The 14,263-nt window shown below is 43.2% G+C and overlaps 2 protein-coding genes across 2 annotated transcripts in view; both read right to left on the bottom strand.

Annotated features, from left to right (window-relative positions):
- aldh8a1 (aldehyde dehydrogenase 8 family, member A1) overlaps positions 1-2,893 on the bottom strand; it is a 4,434-nt gene extending 1,541 nt beyond the window's left edge. The window contains exons 1-5 of the mRNA XM_080524929.1: positions 2,616-2,893; positions 1,748-1,895; positions 1,024-1,179; positions 691-840; positions 124-411 (exon numbers count right to left, since the gene is read on the bottom strand). Of these exons, the coding sequence (XP_080381055.1) occupies positions 124-411; positions 691-840; positions 1,024-1,179; positions 1,748-1,895; positions 2,616-2,762 (889 nt within the window). The 5' untranslated portion in view covers positions 2,763-2,893. The remainder of the gene's footprint in view (positions 1-123; positions 412-690; positions 841-1,023; positions 1,180-1,747; positions 1,896-2,615) is intronic.
- Positions 2,894-3,325: 432 nt separating this feature from the next.
- The window catches only part of hbs1l (HBS1-like translational GTPase), a 32,004-nt gene continuing 21,066 nt past the window's right edge, over positions 3,326-14,263 (bottom strand). The window contains exons 9-18 of the mRNA XM_080542606.1: positions 11,789-11,935; positions 11,573-11,647; positions 11,037-11,154; positions 10,624-10,692; positions 8,510-8,614; positions 8,094-8,184; positions 7,724-7,832; positions 5,413-5,513; positions 4,890-5,034; positions 3,326-4,632 (exon numbers count right to left, since the gene is read on the bottom strand). Of these exons, the coding sequence (XP_080398732.1) occupies positions 4,621-4,632; positions 4,890-5,034; positions 5,413-5,513; positions 7,724-7,832; positions 8,094-8,184; positions 8,510-8,614; positions 10,624-10,692; positions 11,037-11,154; positions 11,573-11,647; positions 11,789-11,935 (972 nt within the window). The 3' untranslated portion in view covers positions 3,326-4,620. The remainder of the gene's footprint in view (positions 4,633-4,889; positions 5,035-5,412; positions 5,514-7,723; positions 7,833-8,093; positions 8,185-8,509; positions 8,615-10,623; positions 10,693-11,036; positions 11,155-11,572; positions 11,648-11,788; positions 11,936-14,263) is intronic.

Raw genomic sequence — 14,263 nt, 5'->3', positions numbered from 1 at the left:
CCACCCTCCCAAAAAATAGGCCAACAGCCCCCCACTTAAACTGAACCAACTATGTGCAGAACTTCATCAAATCTGATTGGACTACACATTTCCCAACACCTGACTGGCTAGCCATGCTCTCACTGGATTGGCTCCTTCTGGGTAATCCTCTCACCTGATTGGAGAAGCTGGAGCGGATGGTGGTGGCGATACATTGGTCCAGGTCTGTGTCGGCGAACACCAGAGCAGGGTTTTTACCCCCCAGCTCGAACGACAGTTTCTTACAAAAGGGGGCACTCCGCTCTGTGATTCGCTGGGCTGTCGCAGTGGAGCCAGTGAAGGAGACCAATGGGACGTCTGGGTGGCCTACCAGGGCATCGCCCGCCCGTGGGCCAGTGCCGAATACTATGTTGACCACGCCCGCTGGGAAACCTGGAGAGAGGGATGGAGAGAAGGAGAGAGGGGCGGAGGGAGGAAGAGAGAGATGTAGGGATTTAAAATAATACAAATAAAAAATATAACAATAATAATGAATCCTTAATTTAACCAAAGAAATCAAGTGAGCCCTGGCCAAGAATAATGTTAATAATAATAACATGTGATGATATATGATGATTCAGCCATTAATGGACGCCAAATCGAATCCCAAAAAGAGAAGTTATTATCAACAGTATTCTGACCACTATGTTCGCTGCAGTAGTGTAGTCCTACCAGCCTCCTCCATTAGTTTGCACATCATCCAGGCTGTGACTGAGGTCATCTCACTGGGCTTGGCCACAACTGTGTTGCCCGTGGCAATGGCAGGGGCGATTTTCCAAGTGAGCAGGTACAGGGGCAGGTTCCAGGGGCTGATCAGACCAGCTACACATGTACACGTACACGTACACACACATAATAGAGAGAGAGAGAGAGTTATAAAGCTTCAAAACAGCGTTAAAACTTTAAAGGGCTTTTACCCACTCAAGGGGCTAAAAAATGTAAAGGGCTTTTACCTACTCACGCATGCACACGCACACACGCACACACACACACTCACACACTCACCCACTCCCACAGGGCTGCGGACAGTGTAGTTCATACAGCCCATGTGGTCCATCTGGCTGCAGTCAGTGGTGTGGTGGAGGACGGATGAGGCGAAGAACCGGAAGTTGTACACCGATCTGGGAATGTCCACGGTCCGGGCAAATGTAATGGTTTTCCCTGTCAGATGGTCACAAAGAGAGAGGATGGTTGATAAACTTATCAAAGGCAGAAGAAATGGGTCAATTGAAAACATGTAGGTCTGATGGCATCCAAACGGACCAAACTCCTATCCTAACCTAGATTTGTGGGTACGGTATATCTGGAATTTCTGCATAAATCTCCCATTGACTTCACAACATCAGTTTATGAAATCAAAATGAATGAAAACCTACACTGCCCTGCGCAAGTAATGGGACAGTGAAGCATGTCCCATGCAGGGCAGTGTAGGTTTTCATTCATTTTGATTCTTCTTTTGGCTCTATACTTTTGGCTCTATACTCTTCTTTTGGCTCTATACTCCAAAAGTTTGGATTTGAAATCAAACAATTACTATGAGGTTACGGTATAGATTCTCAATTCTTTATTTAAAGGTCCATAAATACAAAATGTGTGTATGTACTTGTTGTACTGTAAGTTGCTTTGGATAAAATGATGTGCTGAATGGCATATACAACAGTTAGTCATCATGGACCATGGTTAGAATAAACCATAGCCTATAATAGCATATAATGGCCCCATGTGGTACCTTGGTCTCTGGACTCGGCCTGGGCGAACTCCTCCAGGTGGGCCTCCATCAGGTCAGCTAGTTTATTGAGTATCTGGCCCCGATCCTCCGGGCTACGTGCTGACCAATCAGGGAAGGCCTGTTTGGCTGCTTGCACCGCAGCCTCCACCTGGAACCAATCAGATGGCCGGATTTGTGCTTAGGAGTTGTGACAAGGAGTTGGTATTCTGTATGTGTGTGAAGTGTATATTAGATGCGTGTGTGCCTGTGTATTTTGTGTTATTAATGTTTAATATGAGTGTGTGTGTGTGTGTGTCCAAATTATCATCACTCAGCCAATCCTCAGTGATAAAATACTTCAATCAGGATTGATTGTCTATGGGAACTTCAAATAATAGTCAGTTAAAATGCATCCCAACAACTCAGGGTCCACTGACTACTACTACATAGTAGAGTGCATGGGTTTAATCATTAGCTTGTTTGTTGACTGCAAAGACCAAAGGTGCATTCCAGTGACTAAGCATTAGTACATTTTCTGCTAACGTCTTGTATTTCCTTGCATTGCAATAAGTAGCATAGACTACATCTTTTTAGCATTTAGCAATATCGGGCCTATGTTATCACATCACACAATAAATGTTGCAACACCGTTTCCTGTCAGTGATTATTACAATGTGTCTATTCAACTATAATCTTACAAGCAGGACACTGGCAAACTTTACATTGCAGCGACTTGAGCATGCATGCATCATGTTGTGGACAGTGGGTGTACACTGTACGCGTTTAATAATCACACGATTGGATAAAAGACAAAGATGTTGCGCGACAGTGACCAGATAGTGACCAGACAGATAGTGACCGAGAATGACCAGCGGGCTTTTTAACCCACCTCATCTTCGCCGCTGTCAGGCACTTTGCAGTACACCTCCCCGGTGGATGGGTCGTAAGACTCGATGTGTCTGGAGCATGGGACGAACTTTCCTCCTATGTAATTCTCCAAAACCAGATGCGCGCGTTGGTCTGCAGTTTTCGGCATGGTTGGCGAATAATACCGTCGTTGTCAAAGTGGTAGAACACAGGCACACTGTCACAGCACACTTCAGCGTCCCAGGCTGGAATACTGGCAAGTTCAAAAGCGAGTAACGGACATATCTGGCCCTCCCACTGGGCAATATTTCACCTGCGTGGCACATCTACCCAAAGATGATTATGGCCCTTAACCAATACAAAGTCTTGAACTGGTTATTCATAGAATATGAACCAATCGATATCGTGTAGAGGTAGGCTTACAAACTGTACTAGAGGTTAATTGACTAAAGAATGAGGTTTCCATATTTCTATGAGCACAAACCCAACAATTCTTTGCACATAGTGATAATTACATTAGTCAGATTATCAATATTAGACACGTCTTGCTATTAACAAAATATAGCCAAAAGTCTGTACCAAACCTTCGTGAGGAAACTGATATTCATATAAATCCGTCTACAAAAGGAATGGTTTTGTAATGGTTTTGTAATAATACATTATTTCAAGCATAGCCAACATCCGAATTAAAACAATCAAACCAACACAATAATGTCATGTAGTGATGTCACATCTTTATTCACCCCCATCTTCACCATCAAGTCTCTGCTTTAATCAAGTGAGCTCTCCCTGACAGAACTTGGCCTATCATCTTCTACTCAACTCTTAAAGCTATTTTTATTTATTTCATTAAATTCATTAAATTCATTACATAAGTCCTTGAAAGCATAGTGGGTGGTAACTGAATTTCTTCCCTGCAAAACCAAACAAAAAAGTACTTTTTCTGAATGGAATCAGTTGTTAAATAGCTTATTAGGTTAAACGTAAAATGTGTCAGTACTGTATTCAACGTTACACTTACTTCTTTCAAAATGAATGGACTTTTATGTGTAACTTGAAACTATTTTTGACCATTTTTTTTAAACGATATTCGTTTTTATACGGTCTCTGTTTTGCATGGGAATCAATTACACAATATGTGGATTAGGCTGTTAGTACCAACTCAGCTAATTTCATAATTGTCTCTTGATCCTGACAAACTCCCCAGTCCCTGCGGGTGACTATCTTACCCATAGCATGACGCAGCTACGGTTTTGTTCCTCTCCATTTGCTCAGTTTATAATGACAACCTGATCCACACAGTGTGAAGTTGATTCCAATGCAAATTAGAGACCCTATAAAAGCAAGATATGTATTCCGAAACCACATTAACTATTATCCTTGCATTATCCTTCCAGTGAGACTCAAGCTTCCCGTTTTGTGTAAACCCTCATGGTTAAGAGTATAATTTGTAAAAATTGTAGAGCATGAATGATAGTTCTGCCCTAGCAAATGTACAGTGCTTCAGTAAGTATTCACCCCCCTGGACTTTTTCCACATTTTGTTGTGTGATATTTTGGGTGAATGTAAATACTCTTATGTTGCTTCCACTTCCTGGTCTCTTCTCCTTAACATATTGCCTGAGCACAGGCAGAATTGTCCCCTGTTCTTAAATATTTCAGTCAAAAAAAGATGAACTAATACATTACTTCACCCTGAATAAAACAAAAAGAATAAATCATTTTGAAAATAAAAACATCATTCAGTGGAATTGTCTTTCAGGAAGAGGGTAATGAACTTTGTGGGGTTTTATGGGCAATGTCACTGACATTGTTGATGTGGGTAGTTGCAGTTACGTTTTGCTTCAGGTTAGGAAGGTACTGCACTGGATGGATGAATGGATGGATTGATGAAAGGATGGATGGATGTGAAGACTTCAGTCCATGAAATGACAGTCTCTTAAAGAATTGCACTTGGTCTGCAGTCGCATGCAGTCTCTTGATCTGATTGACTGGTTCCAACTGGATCAAACTGGATCAAAAGGGTCATCACTCTTTGATCTGCATTGATGGATAAACACACAAGACAAACCAAGTTTAAAATATTGAGATATATGGTTGATAAACCCAGCAGGCAGGCATAGACAGACCAACGGTGATATTTAGAAAATGCGAAAAATGGCATTTGATTAAAAGTGATTTTAGAATACTGCAGGATGCAATTGCAAGTACTGAAAATTGAAAGCAGTAATTGAAAGCAGTCGGTTTTGGCATACTATTATGCTAACAAAATGGGGTACAAAACCCCAACAGTTTACCTCTGTGACAACCCCGGCAGCGATGGTTGAGCCTACGTAACGTAGCATGAAGCGTCCCAGCTCCTTGAAGTCCTTATACAACTCCAACGCCACAGGCCTCTGGGTCTGGATCTCCACTATCGCATTCATACCTTTACCCAAACACCTGCAGACATAAATGTAAAAAAACAAAACAAAACAAAAAAACATACACCATCCAATGAAAACCAACACAACCATAAACAAACATTTAAACATACATAAACCTTCCATCCAAACCCGTACACAACCATAAACAACATGCACCACCTCAACACCTAAAAAAAAATGTTCAGGAAATACCTATACAACAGACCATTTAGTTAACCAAACACACATGCTTCTAAAAATATTGATTGCGAAATATTTGGTGTATTTAAATGCTCTTACAATGACAAATCTTCCCAAATGCTTATGGCAACATTGATTGCATTTGTTTAACAAGAGACTGCACAAGCACATGGAGTAAACCACATGGAGTAAACCACCTGGCTTTGACACTCACTTTGGTTTCTTCTTGAGCACCTCTCCACTGCTCTTGTGTAGAATACTGACCAGCTTCCTTATGGTGGCCGGCTCACTAATTGTCTGGTAGTGCAACAGGACCTGAACACAGAACGATACACTTAGACTGACTGACTGACTGACTGACTGATTCATACACTTAGAACCGGTCATAAAAACATGACTGACTGACTGACTGACTGACTGACTGACTGATGACTCATACACATAGAACCTGTCACAAACATGTGATTGACTAACTAACTAACTGACTGACTGACTGACTGACTGATGACTCATACACATAGAACCTGTCACAAACATGTGATTGACTAACTAACTAACTGACTGACTGACTGACTGACTGACTGACTGACTGACTGACTGATGACTCATACACATAGAACTTGTCACAAACACATGACTGACTGACTGACTGACTGACTGACTGATGACTCATACACATAGAACCCGTCACAAACACATGACTGACTGACTGACTGCATGGCACACATTTTAGCTGCACACTCAGGCCCTCAACTTAACACTACTGCTTGTTTGCGCATACGATATTTACTGTATATACTAGTCTCTAATTATACATATTACATATGCTGTGTCCTTGAGTGCTCTGAAAGGCGCCTATAAATAAAATGCATTATTATTATTATGCTACATACCTCAAGACCTATTGCCCTTGTCCTGTACATATCATACTGTATATATCATAACTGTGCATATCATATTGATATTCATGTCACGTATATTCACTTATTTATACTCACTGTATACCTATACTGTAATACCTTGCATGTCTACATCTGGTACATCTGCATCTGGTTAGATGCCAAGCTACATTTAGTTGTCTCAGTCTCACTTGTACTTGTGCAATGACAATAACGTTGAATCTAATCCAATTTGCCTGCCTGCGTACGTGCGTGCATGGGTGTGTGCTTGTTCTAAGTACTGAGACAATATTGACTTTTGGTTACAAGAATGTTCTAGGAAGGTGAGGCTGAATGAATAACCAATAATCTCATATTTAAAAAAATAATAATAAATGTTTGCATACAAAGTTCCTCCTCTGAAAACCAGAAGTGTATAGCTGTGAGGGGAGTGTGGATAATTAAATAAATTCAGCACTTCTTTTCCCCCATATTTAAATAATATCATCCTCTGATTTAACTTGAATGGCAAAGAGAGGTATCGTGTAAAAGTGCAATGCAGATTCAAGCCCTCTGATTGGAACAAAATGTCTAATCTCAAAGGGTTAGAAACTACACGATGACTAATGATGGGGCAAGAACATTGATGCTGTAAAAAACGGTAGTTTTCTTGTAGTCATAGAAACCAGGAAGTGTGGAGCAAGAAGCAGCACTAAACAAAACACCACTAGATGGCCTAGGCGAAAGACTCTAGACAACTATGCCCCCTAGTGGCAGAAGAAGGACTCAAATAATACATGGAATACAGGGATAGACAGTCAGTCGCATAGCGGCTACATACATCAGTGGCCAATGAGGTATGTTTCTATACTATAAACGGGAGCGTTGACAGGTATATGTAGGCCTACTTGAAATCAACTTCATCAATGTTCTTCTTCAATGTTTCTGGACTAAGTGTATTAGCAATGAAATGACAGACGGGTGATCTGGTGTATTGAAATAATAAGAGACATAAGTTATCTAGGAAGTATGAAACAGTAGGTTACTCCGCCGGAGCACACACTGGGTTCAACGTCATAATGGAACCAAGTAATTTGATTCTACAAGAGGCAGTCACGTGGATGCGGCCAAAACGCAGACGGATGACGTCATCATCATAATGGTCATGATGACATTTGACGTCACATAACGCGGCTATAAAACGACTGTTTTCAGAGCTACAACGCTATCGCAAGGTAAGAGCTTGTGGCTGAAGCTAGTTACCTTTTGAGAAGTAGCATGTGTCTGTTTGTGTGTATTTGGGTCAATGACGGATAAGGTTTTCAGAAGTGCAAAAAGTTAAAAAGTTAAATGATGTATAACACATTTTCCATTAATAATATATTTTATATTTTGCACCCAAAGATGTGCAAATAGGACTAACATAGATTGTCATCATTCGGCACAACCATTATATTTATATTTAACCAGATTTCTGGTTGTACCGAATGATTATTTTTGGTTGTACCGAATTATTTTCTTCAAGTAAACAGTTAAAACAGGCACATGTTTAGCTACCTATGTGAGAAATCCTCCACCACTCCAGTGTGTGTGTGCGTGCGTGCGTGCGTGCGTGTGTGTGTGCGTGCGTGCGTATACTATACTCACGGGGAAGCCTTGCGTGATGGGGACCTCGATGTTGAAGAGAAGGACTCTGGCCCTGAAGCGGGAGCAGGCTCTGATTGGCTCCTTGATGTCACAGAACACAGAGCCCACACTGGACAGGACAAGAAACATGATAACATGAATACACACAACATGGTGTACATGTCCACCACTACCACATACACCCCCTGCCTGCCTGCTGGCTGTAGAGACAATGCCATACATCCTGTGAGTAGAAGAGTGTTTTGGGAATTGGTACAAGATGGTAAATGTATGGGGGAGTTATTAACATAGCTACGTATGGTGTCAAACCTTTTTCCGGCATACAACCGCCGAATGGATTAAGAAACAAAATGGAGGTTTGTCCACTCACTTGATCTTGATGATGTCCATGCCTGTGACCGTGAGGCTGACGTGGTCGCCCGCTGCGGCCCAGTCCAGGGGCTCATCATGGAGAGTGATACCTATAGAGATCGCACGGTCAGAGGAAGACCACAAAATGACCATATATGGTCAAAAGAAACCACCTGACAACCATACAGTCAGAAAGAGAGAACAACAGATTGAGATAGTTGGGGAGAGAGATGGGGAGAGAGAGAGAGAGAAAAAATGCACCCACAGGAAGAGAGTACATGTTTTTAAACACCTCAAGGTGGCACTGTTGCATCACTGTGCTTTGGTCCAGGCTTGCCACATTCCACAACCATATCAGACACCCACCATAACCACCTCCACACTCACACACCCAAACCACCACCACACCTGCACACACACCCACAGACCCTTTACCTTTGACAGTGCAGGTCTCGTTGGGGGGCATGGCCAGGACTCTGTCTCCAGTCTGAATGTACCCCGCCTCGATCTTCCCTGTGACACAGAAACCTGAGCCCTGATCTGAAAACAGAGAGAGAGAGAGTCAAAGCTCTGAATGGGCAGGCCCGCTCCTACATCGCATACCTTTTAACCCCTTATTCCACCTCCAGGTCCCCCAGGTCATCTAGCTTAGGGCACCTGGCTGTCCAGGCTCTAGCTCAGGGGTGACCGTGCCTTTTCTGTCGCAGCCCCTAGACCAGGGGTCGGCAATTAGGTTTGGCCTCGGGCCCAATTTTTTTTTTGCCACTAGATGGCGGGCCCGAACATAATTTAAGTAATTGATTGTTTAAAAATGTGACACGTTCTAATGCTTTGACTTTTCTTTCGAGAAATGTACACATCGCTAGTCAACTAACACAGCTTGTTTTGTGAGCCTGCTAACAATGTAAAGTAGTGTTATAATTAACTAGGTAGCAGTCCAATCCATTTCGTTACAGTATTAGGCTTGACTAGTGAGTTTGTGTTGTGATTCTCAACAACGTTGAAACGTAGTTTCTGAATGATTCCCCCCTCCTCCAGACAAGGTCACATTATTTATTATTGGATTGGTTGTTTGCGTGTCGGGTGAAGTTAGCTAAACATTTAACCTGCTAACTAGCAAGAGAAACATAATGTCACTCTCCAAAGGTCTAAAGAGGAAAGTTGACGGTGAAAACAGGGCATTTAAACAGGAATGGACAGCGAACTATACGTTCATCCTACCTTCATCAATGCAAAGCCGTTGTGAGACTCACATCTTCCGTGCTCACAATGTTCCCTTTCTATACATGCGAGTCGTCCTTTTCCTCAATGAAAGGCGCACGAAGGAATCGATAGATGCATAAAAAAATTTAAAAAATGCCTGCGGATTAAAGTGACGTCAATATCACCAGATATCAAGCAAATAGTGACCGATGGGAGATGCCACTTTTCACATTAAGTGAGTACCAAGCCTGTCGTTATTGTATTTAATAACCTAATTGTATTTTGTATATTTTTAATGAATGGCTTATGGCTCATTGTACTTATTATCCCTAATAGCGCGTTTGCTCTGTCGTTTCAGGAGCATAGGCCTACCACCACTTTTGCGCCGATTTTGTTGTCAATGTTTTTCAGAAAATTAAACAGAATTTGCTTTGTTACTGTTCATATGTGTGTTGCAGTCACATACGTAAACATTACGTTTGAATGATTTAATGAGCTGATGTTATTTTTTTTTCAAACCACACACCGCATGTCGGCTATTTCAGCACCACGCCGTGTCCACCTGCTTATGATTCACTATGAGGGGTTCAGCGTCAGTGCGCTTCGGTGCACCCCGCTGCCTGATTGTCTGTCCCTGTGTCATTCACTCTCAACATGAATAAAAGTACAATAAGCATTATTCAGGTGGTGGTAGATTCTCTATTCGGACATTATAGGCGCGGTGTGGGACTGTCGGTCCGATATTGTAAAAAAATAAAAAATAAAAAAATAAAAATAATAATAAAGTGGATTCTCAAAATAATCTGCTGGGCCAAATATTATTGGTGACGGGCCAGCAATGGCCCACGGGCCGCCTATTGCCGACCCCTGCCCTAGACGGTGGAATAGCAACCCCCTCAGATCTGCCCCCTCCATCGATCCCTTTAAATCCAGGCTTATACTTATATTCTTCAAGGTTTCCTTAATGTGTTTTTTTATTTGTGCCCGTTGCTGTTCTTTATGTACTTTCTATGTATGTCTTTATGCTTGCGTTATTATTTGTGTTATATATTGTCATTTTATTGTCTTTATTGTGATTTTAATCCATGGACAGCACTTTGGTCAGCGCAAGTTGTTTTAAATGTGCTTTATAAATAAAGATGACTTGACTTGAGGGTTGGAACTTGGAACCACAGTGATAGAACATCTCTCTAGTCTCTCTCTCTCACACACACATGCATGTACACGCTCTCTCTCTTTCTGTGAAAGATCTTTAAAAAGATTTCAGGGTTACGCCAGGTGACTATTACATTAGTCATTATTGCTCAGGGTGAATGTGTGTGTTTATGTATGGACTGATAGCTCACCTTTGAACACATCTGAGACACAGAGTCTAAATGGTTTGTCTATAGACCTCTGGGGGGGCTTGAAGGAATCTATGGAGAAAGAGAGAGAGAGAGAGAGAGAGAGAGAGAGAGAGAGAGAGAGAGACAGAGAGAGAAGATAAAGGGAGGGAGAAAGAAAGGCAGTGAGAAAAATGTCCACTGATACCACAGTCACTCGCTCAGGGTAATTCCTCTGCAGCATTACCATGCCTACAGGCCGCATCACCACTTTCAATACTGAGTCAGATGTGCACGCACACACGCGCGCACACACACACAAGCACAACATGATTCACCCAGGCAACTCTCAGCCTTTGACAAGAGTTGAAGAGTGTATATCACACAGACATACTCCATCGCCGAGTGTTGTTCTGTGACAATAAGAGCGCCCGTACCGATCTGTTCTACCAGGCAGGGTCCAGAGTACCAGGATGTGAGCTCGGGGACACAGCTCTTGGTGGTGAGGTTCTCTCCTGAGAGACCGCTCGTAGGGATATAATACACATCAGAGTCCTGGGAGGGCAAACAAACACAAGGTCACACCACCGAACAGTGAAGGTCGAAGGTCGCATACTGACATTTTAATGCTACTTATTTTAGGCATTTGGCAGGCGCCTTTATCCAAAACGACTTACTTAGACAAAATGTATTTGTTGTAAGTGAATCATCTATCCATCAGTCTTCATAAGAAAAAGTAATCAATGCCAAAACCAGGGGCCATCCTCTAGCAACTGATCCTAATGCAGTGGTCACTACTTTTCGCCTGTACCCAGTGTTACTTTGAACTGCAAACACTGTCCTGAGATGAATACACCAACATGACAGAACAAATGATGCCCTAACCGTAAATAGGAATAATTGACCTCAAATGACGATGATGATGATGATGATGATGATGATAACTGTTTAAGACCGACTGTTACATGCTCACCTTGAAGCCTGCCTGCTTCAGGAAGTGTCCCAGTTTGGAGAGAATTTCTTGGAACCTCTCCTGTTGCCAGTTCACCTGTACACACACACACACACACACACACACACACACACACACACACACACAGTTTTAGTGTTCCCAAGTGGCTGTACAGTTCACCGGTCGCCATGGTAAGATTGGTATGGCTATAGCAGGTTGTCATGGTAACGTTCTGACCTGGTCCATCTTGTTGACGGCGACGGCGAGCTGCGTGACGCCCAGCGAACGGACCAGCAGGCCGTGCTCCCGCGTCTGGCCCCCCGCCTCGAAGCCCGCCTCAAACTCTCCCCTGCTGGCGTCCACCACCAACACTGCTACGTCAGCCTGGAGACACACACACTCATTACTGTACTGAGCACACACACACGTACACACACCCCATCCTACCCTCAAACTCTTTTAGGCATCTACTACCAACACCGAGATAGATCTTAAAGTTCTCACTCTTTCTCTCTTTCACGCACACACGCACGCACACACCGCACCACCACTCCAGTGTTACACTGTCTTCTGCTCACACTGACCAGCACACACACACATCATTATACACACACATCATTATACATACATACACACACACACACACACACACACACACACATCCTACCCTCAAACTGTTTTAGGCATCTGCTACCAACACAGAGATACATGTTAAAGTTCTCACACACTCTCACACACACACACAGACAGACACACATCATTACACCACACATTTAATTCACACTCAAGGGTCACACATGCAAGGATTATGTGTCAGGGTCGTTTGAGGTACGTGCTCACGTTGTACTGATGCTATCCACCTGGCTTCCCTGGGGAAAACCAGCCAGTGTCTGACTGACTGACTGACTGACTGACTGACTGACTGACTGACACACACACACACACACACCTAAAAGCCTTGCGTGCAACGGTACAGAAACCCCTTAGTCACCACACACATTGGGGCCAAACGTGACTGCGTGTGAGAGAGACAACTCATCCAGTGAAATGATCTACAATTCCAAAACAGAGAAACACACACACCCACAGACACACACCCACAGACACACACACAGACACACACACACACACACACACACACACACACACACACACACAAACAGACACACACACACACCAACAGACTCATACACCCACACAGACACACCCACACAATATACATCTCCAGTCCCCGCACACACACACACACCCCATGCACACAAACACACACTGAAAATACTGCAGCTTTGGGTGTGGATACCCAAATCAAACCTATGGGTGTGGTGAGGTACTTTCAAAAACACGGGTACTCTCAATCTCGGAACGCATGTTATCATCTCTTCTATTGGGATTCTGGGGGCCCGAGACGTAAACACTGGGGACGCCAAGTCTCCACGCCCCCTTAAGGCTCGCCACTCCGCTGCCGTTCTGCCCTGCTCCGTGTCTACAACCAGACTTGCACGAAACGAAACATGCTGTTTAGACGATCACGTCTCCCATGCCATCATTTTGCAAGTGAACAGTGTTACAGTCAATGCTTTGTTAGAAAACAAAGTTTTTTTTGTTTGTTTTGTTTTGTTTCTTTTCATTTATTTATTTATTTTATTTTTTGTATACATGTATATGTTTTTAGGGCATTTCTGCTTTATTGGGATAGAGACAGTAGAGATTGACAGGAAGGATGGGTGAGAGAGAGAGAGGAGGGATGACATGCAGGATAGGTCGATGGCCGGAATCGACCCAGGGACCCTGCGATTACGTGGCATGCTCTTTAGTGAGCTACGCCACGCAGACGCCCTGCAAAGCACCTTTCTCAACCCCCCTGTACTCGTCTGTGGCGTCCGTTGCGCTGGTCAGATTCACCGGATGTATCCGCCTCCCAGCACCACTTGCACCAGGCTACGCCGCCAGACTTAGTTAGACTAGTTCTCTTGTACCCAGACTTAGTCAGACTTAGTTAGACTAGTTCTCTTGTACCCAGACTTAGTCAGACTTAGTTAGACTAGTTCTCTTGTACCCAGACTTAGTCAGACTTAAGCGGGGTACACACATAAGGAATTTCAAAATCTTAACAGAAATCTTATCTGAGACAGACCCCACACATGAAGAAACAAAATCTTGGATTTGAACAGCCTTGATCGTGTTGTGTGTGGTGTGCGCCAATTTCCCCATTTCAGCACCCCACAGACATAAAGAGTTTCATTACGACAGACTCCAAACTCTCTAGTCTCGTTCCCCACGCTTCTTGATTGGCGAGCAGGGTTGCCAGATGGGAATGACATTTTCCACCCTAACCACAGTCTAAAACAGCTAATTTCACCAAACAATCTGGCAACCCTATGGTTTCTGGTTGGAAGTATTGAACGCATTTCACATTTACGATTGCCGGCCACGCCCATTTTCCGAGCAGGTTGCCGGGAGAGTTGATTGCACAATTGAAGAGAAGTGACTCTTAACACACCTCACACCACAGGATTTTGTTATAGGAAAATTTTAAGATCCATCTGATAACCGGGCGTTTTCTGTTGTTTTCAGACATCCGAAAATCGGGCCAAAACCGGCCAAAAAATCCTTATGTGTGTACCCCGCATTAGTTAGACTAGTTCTCTTGTACCCAGACTTAGTCAGACTTAGTTAGACTAGTTCTCTTGTACCCAGACTTAGTCAGACTTA

Source organism: Nansenia antarctica, assembly GCF_963989245.1.
Source record: "Nansenia antarctica genome assembly, chromosome: 1".
Taxonomy (NCBI): Eukaryota; Metazoa; Chordata; class Actinopteri; order Argentiniformes; family Microstomatidae; genus Nansenia; species Nansenia antarctica.
This window is presented reverse-complemented; position numbering and strand designations above follow the sequence as displayed.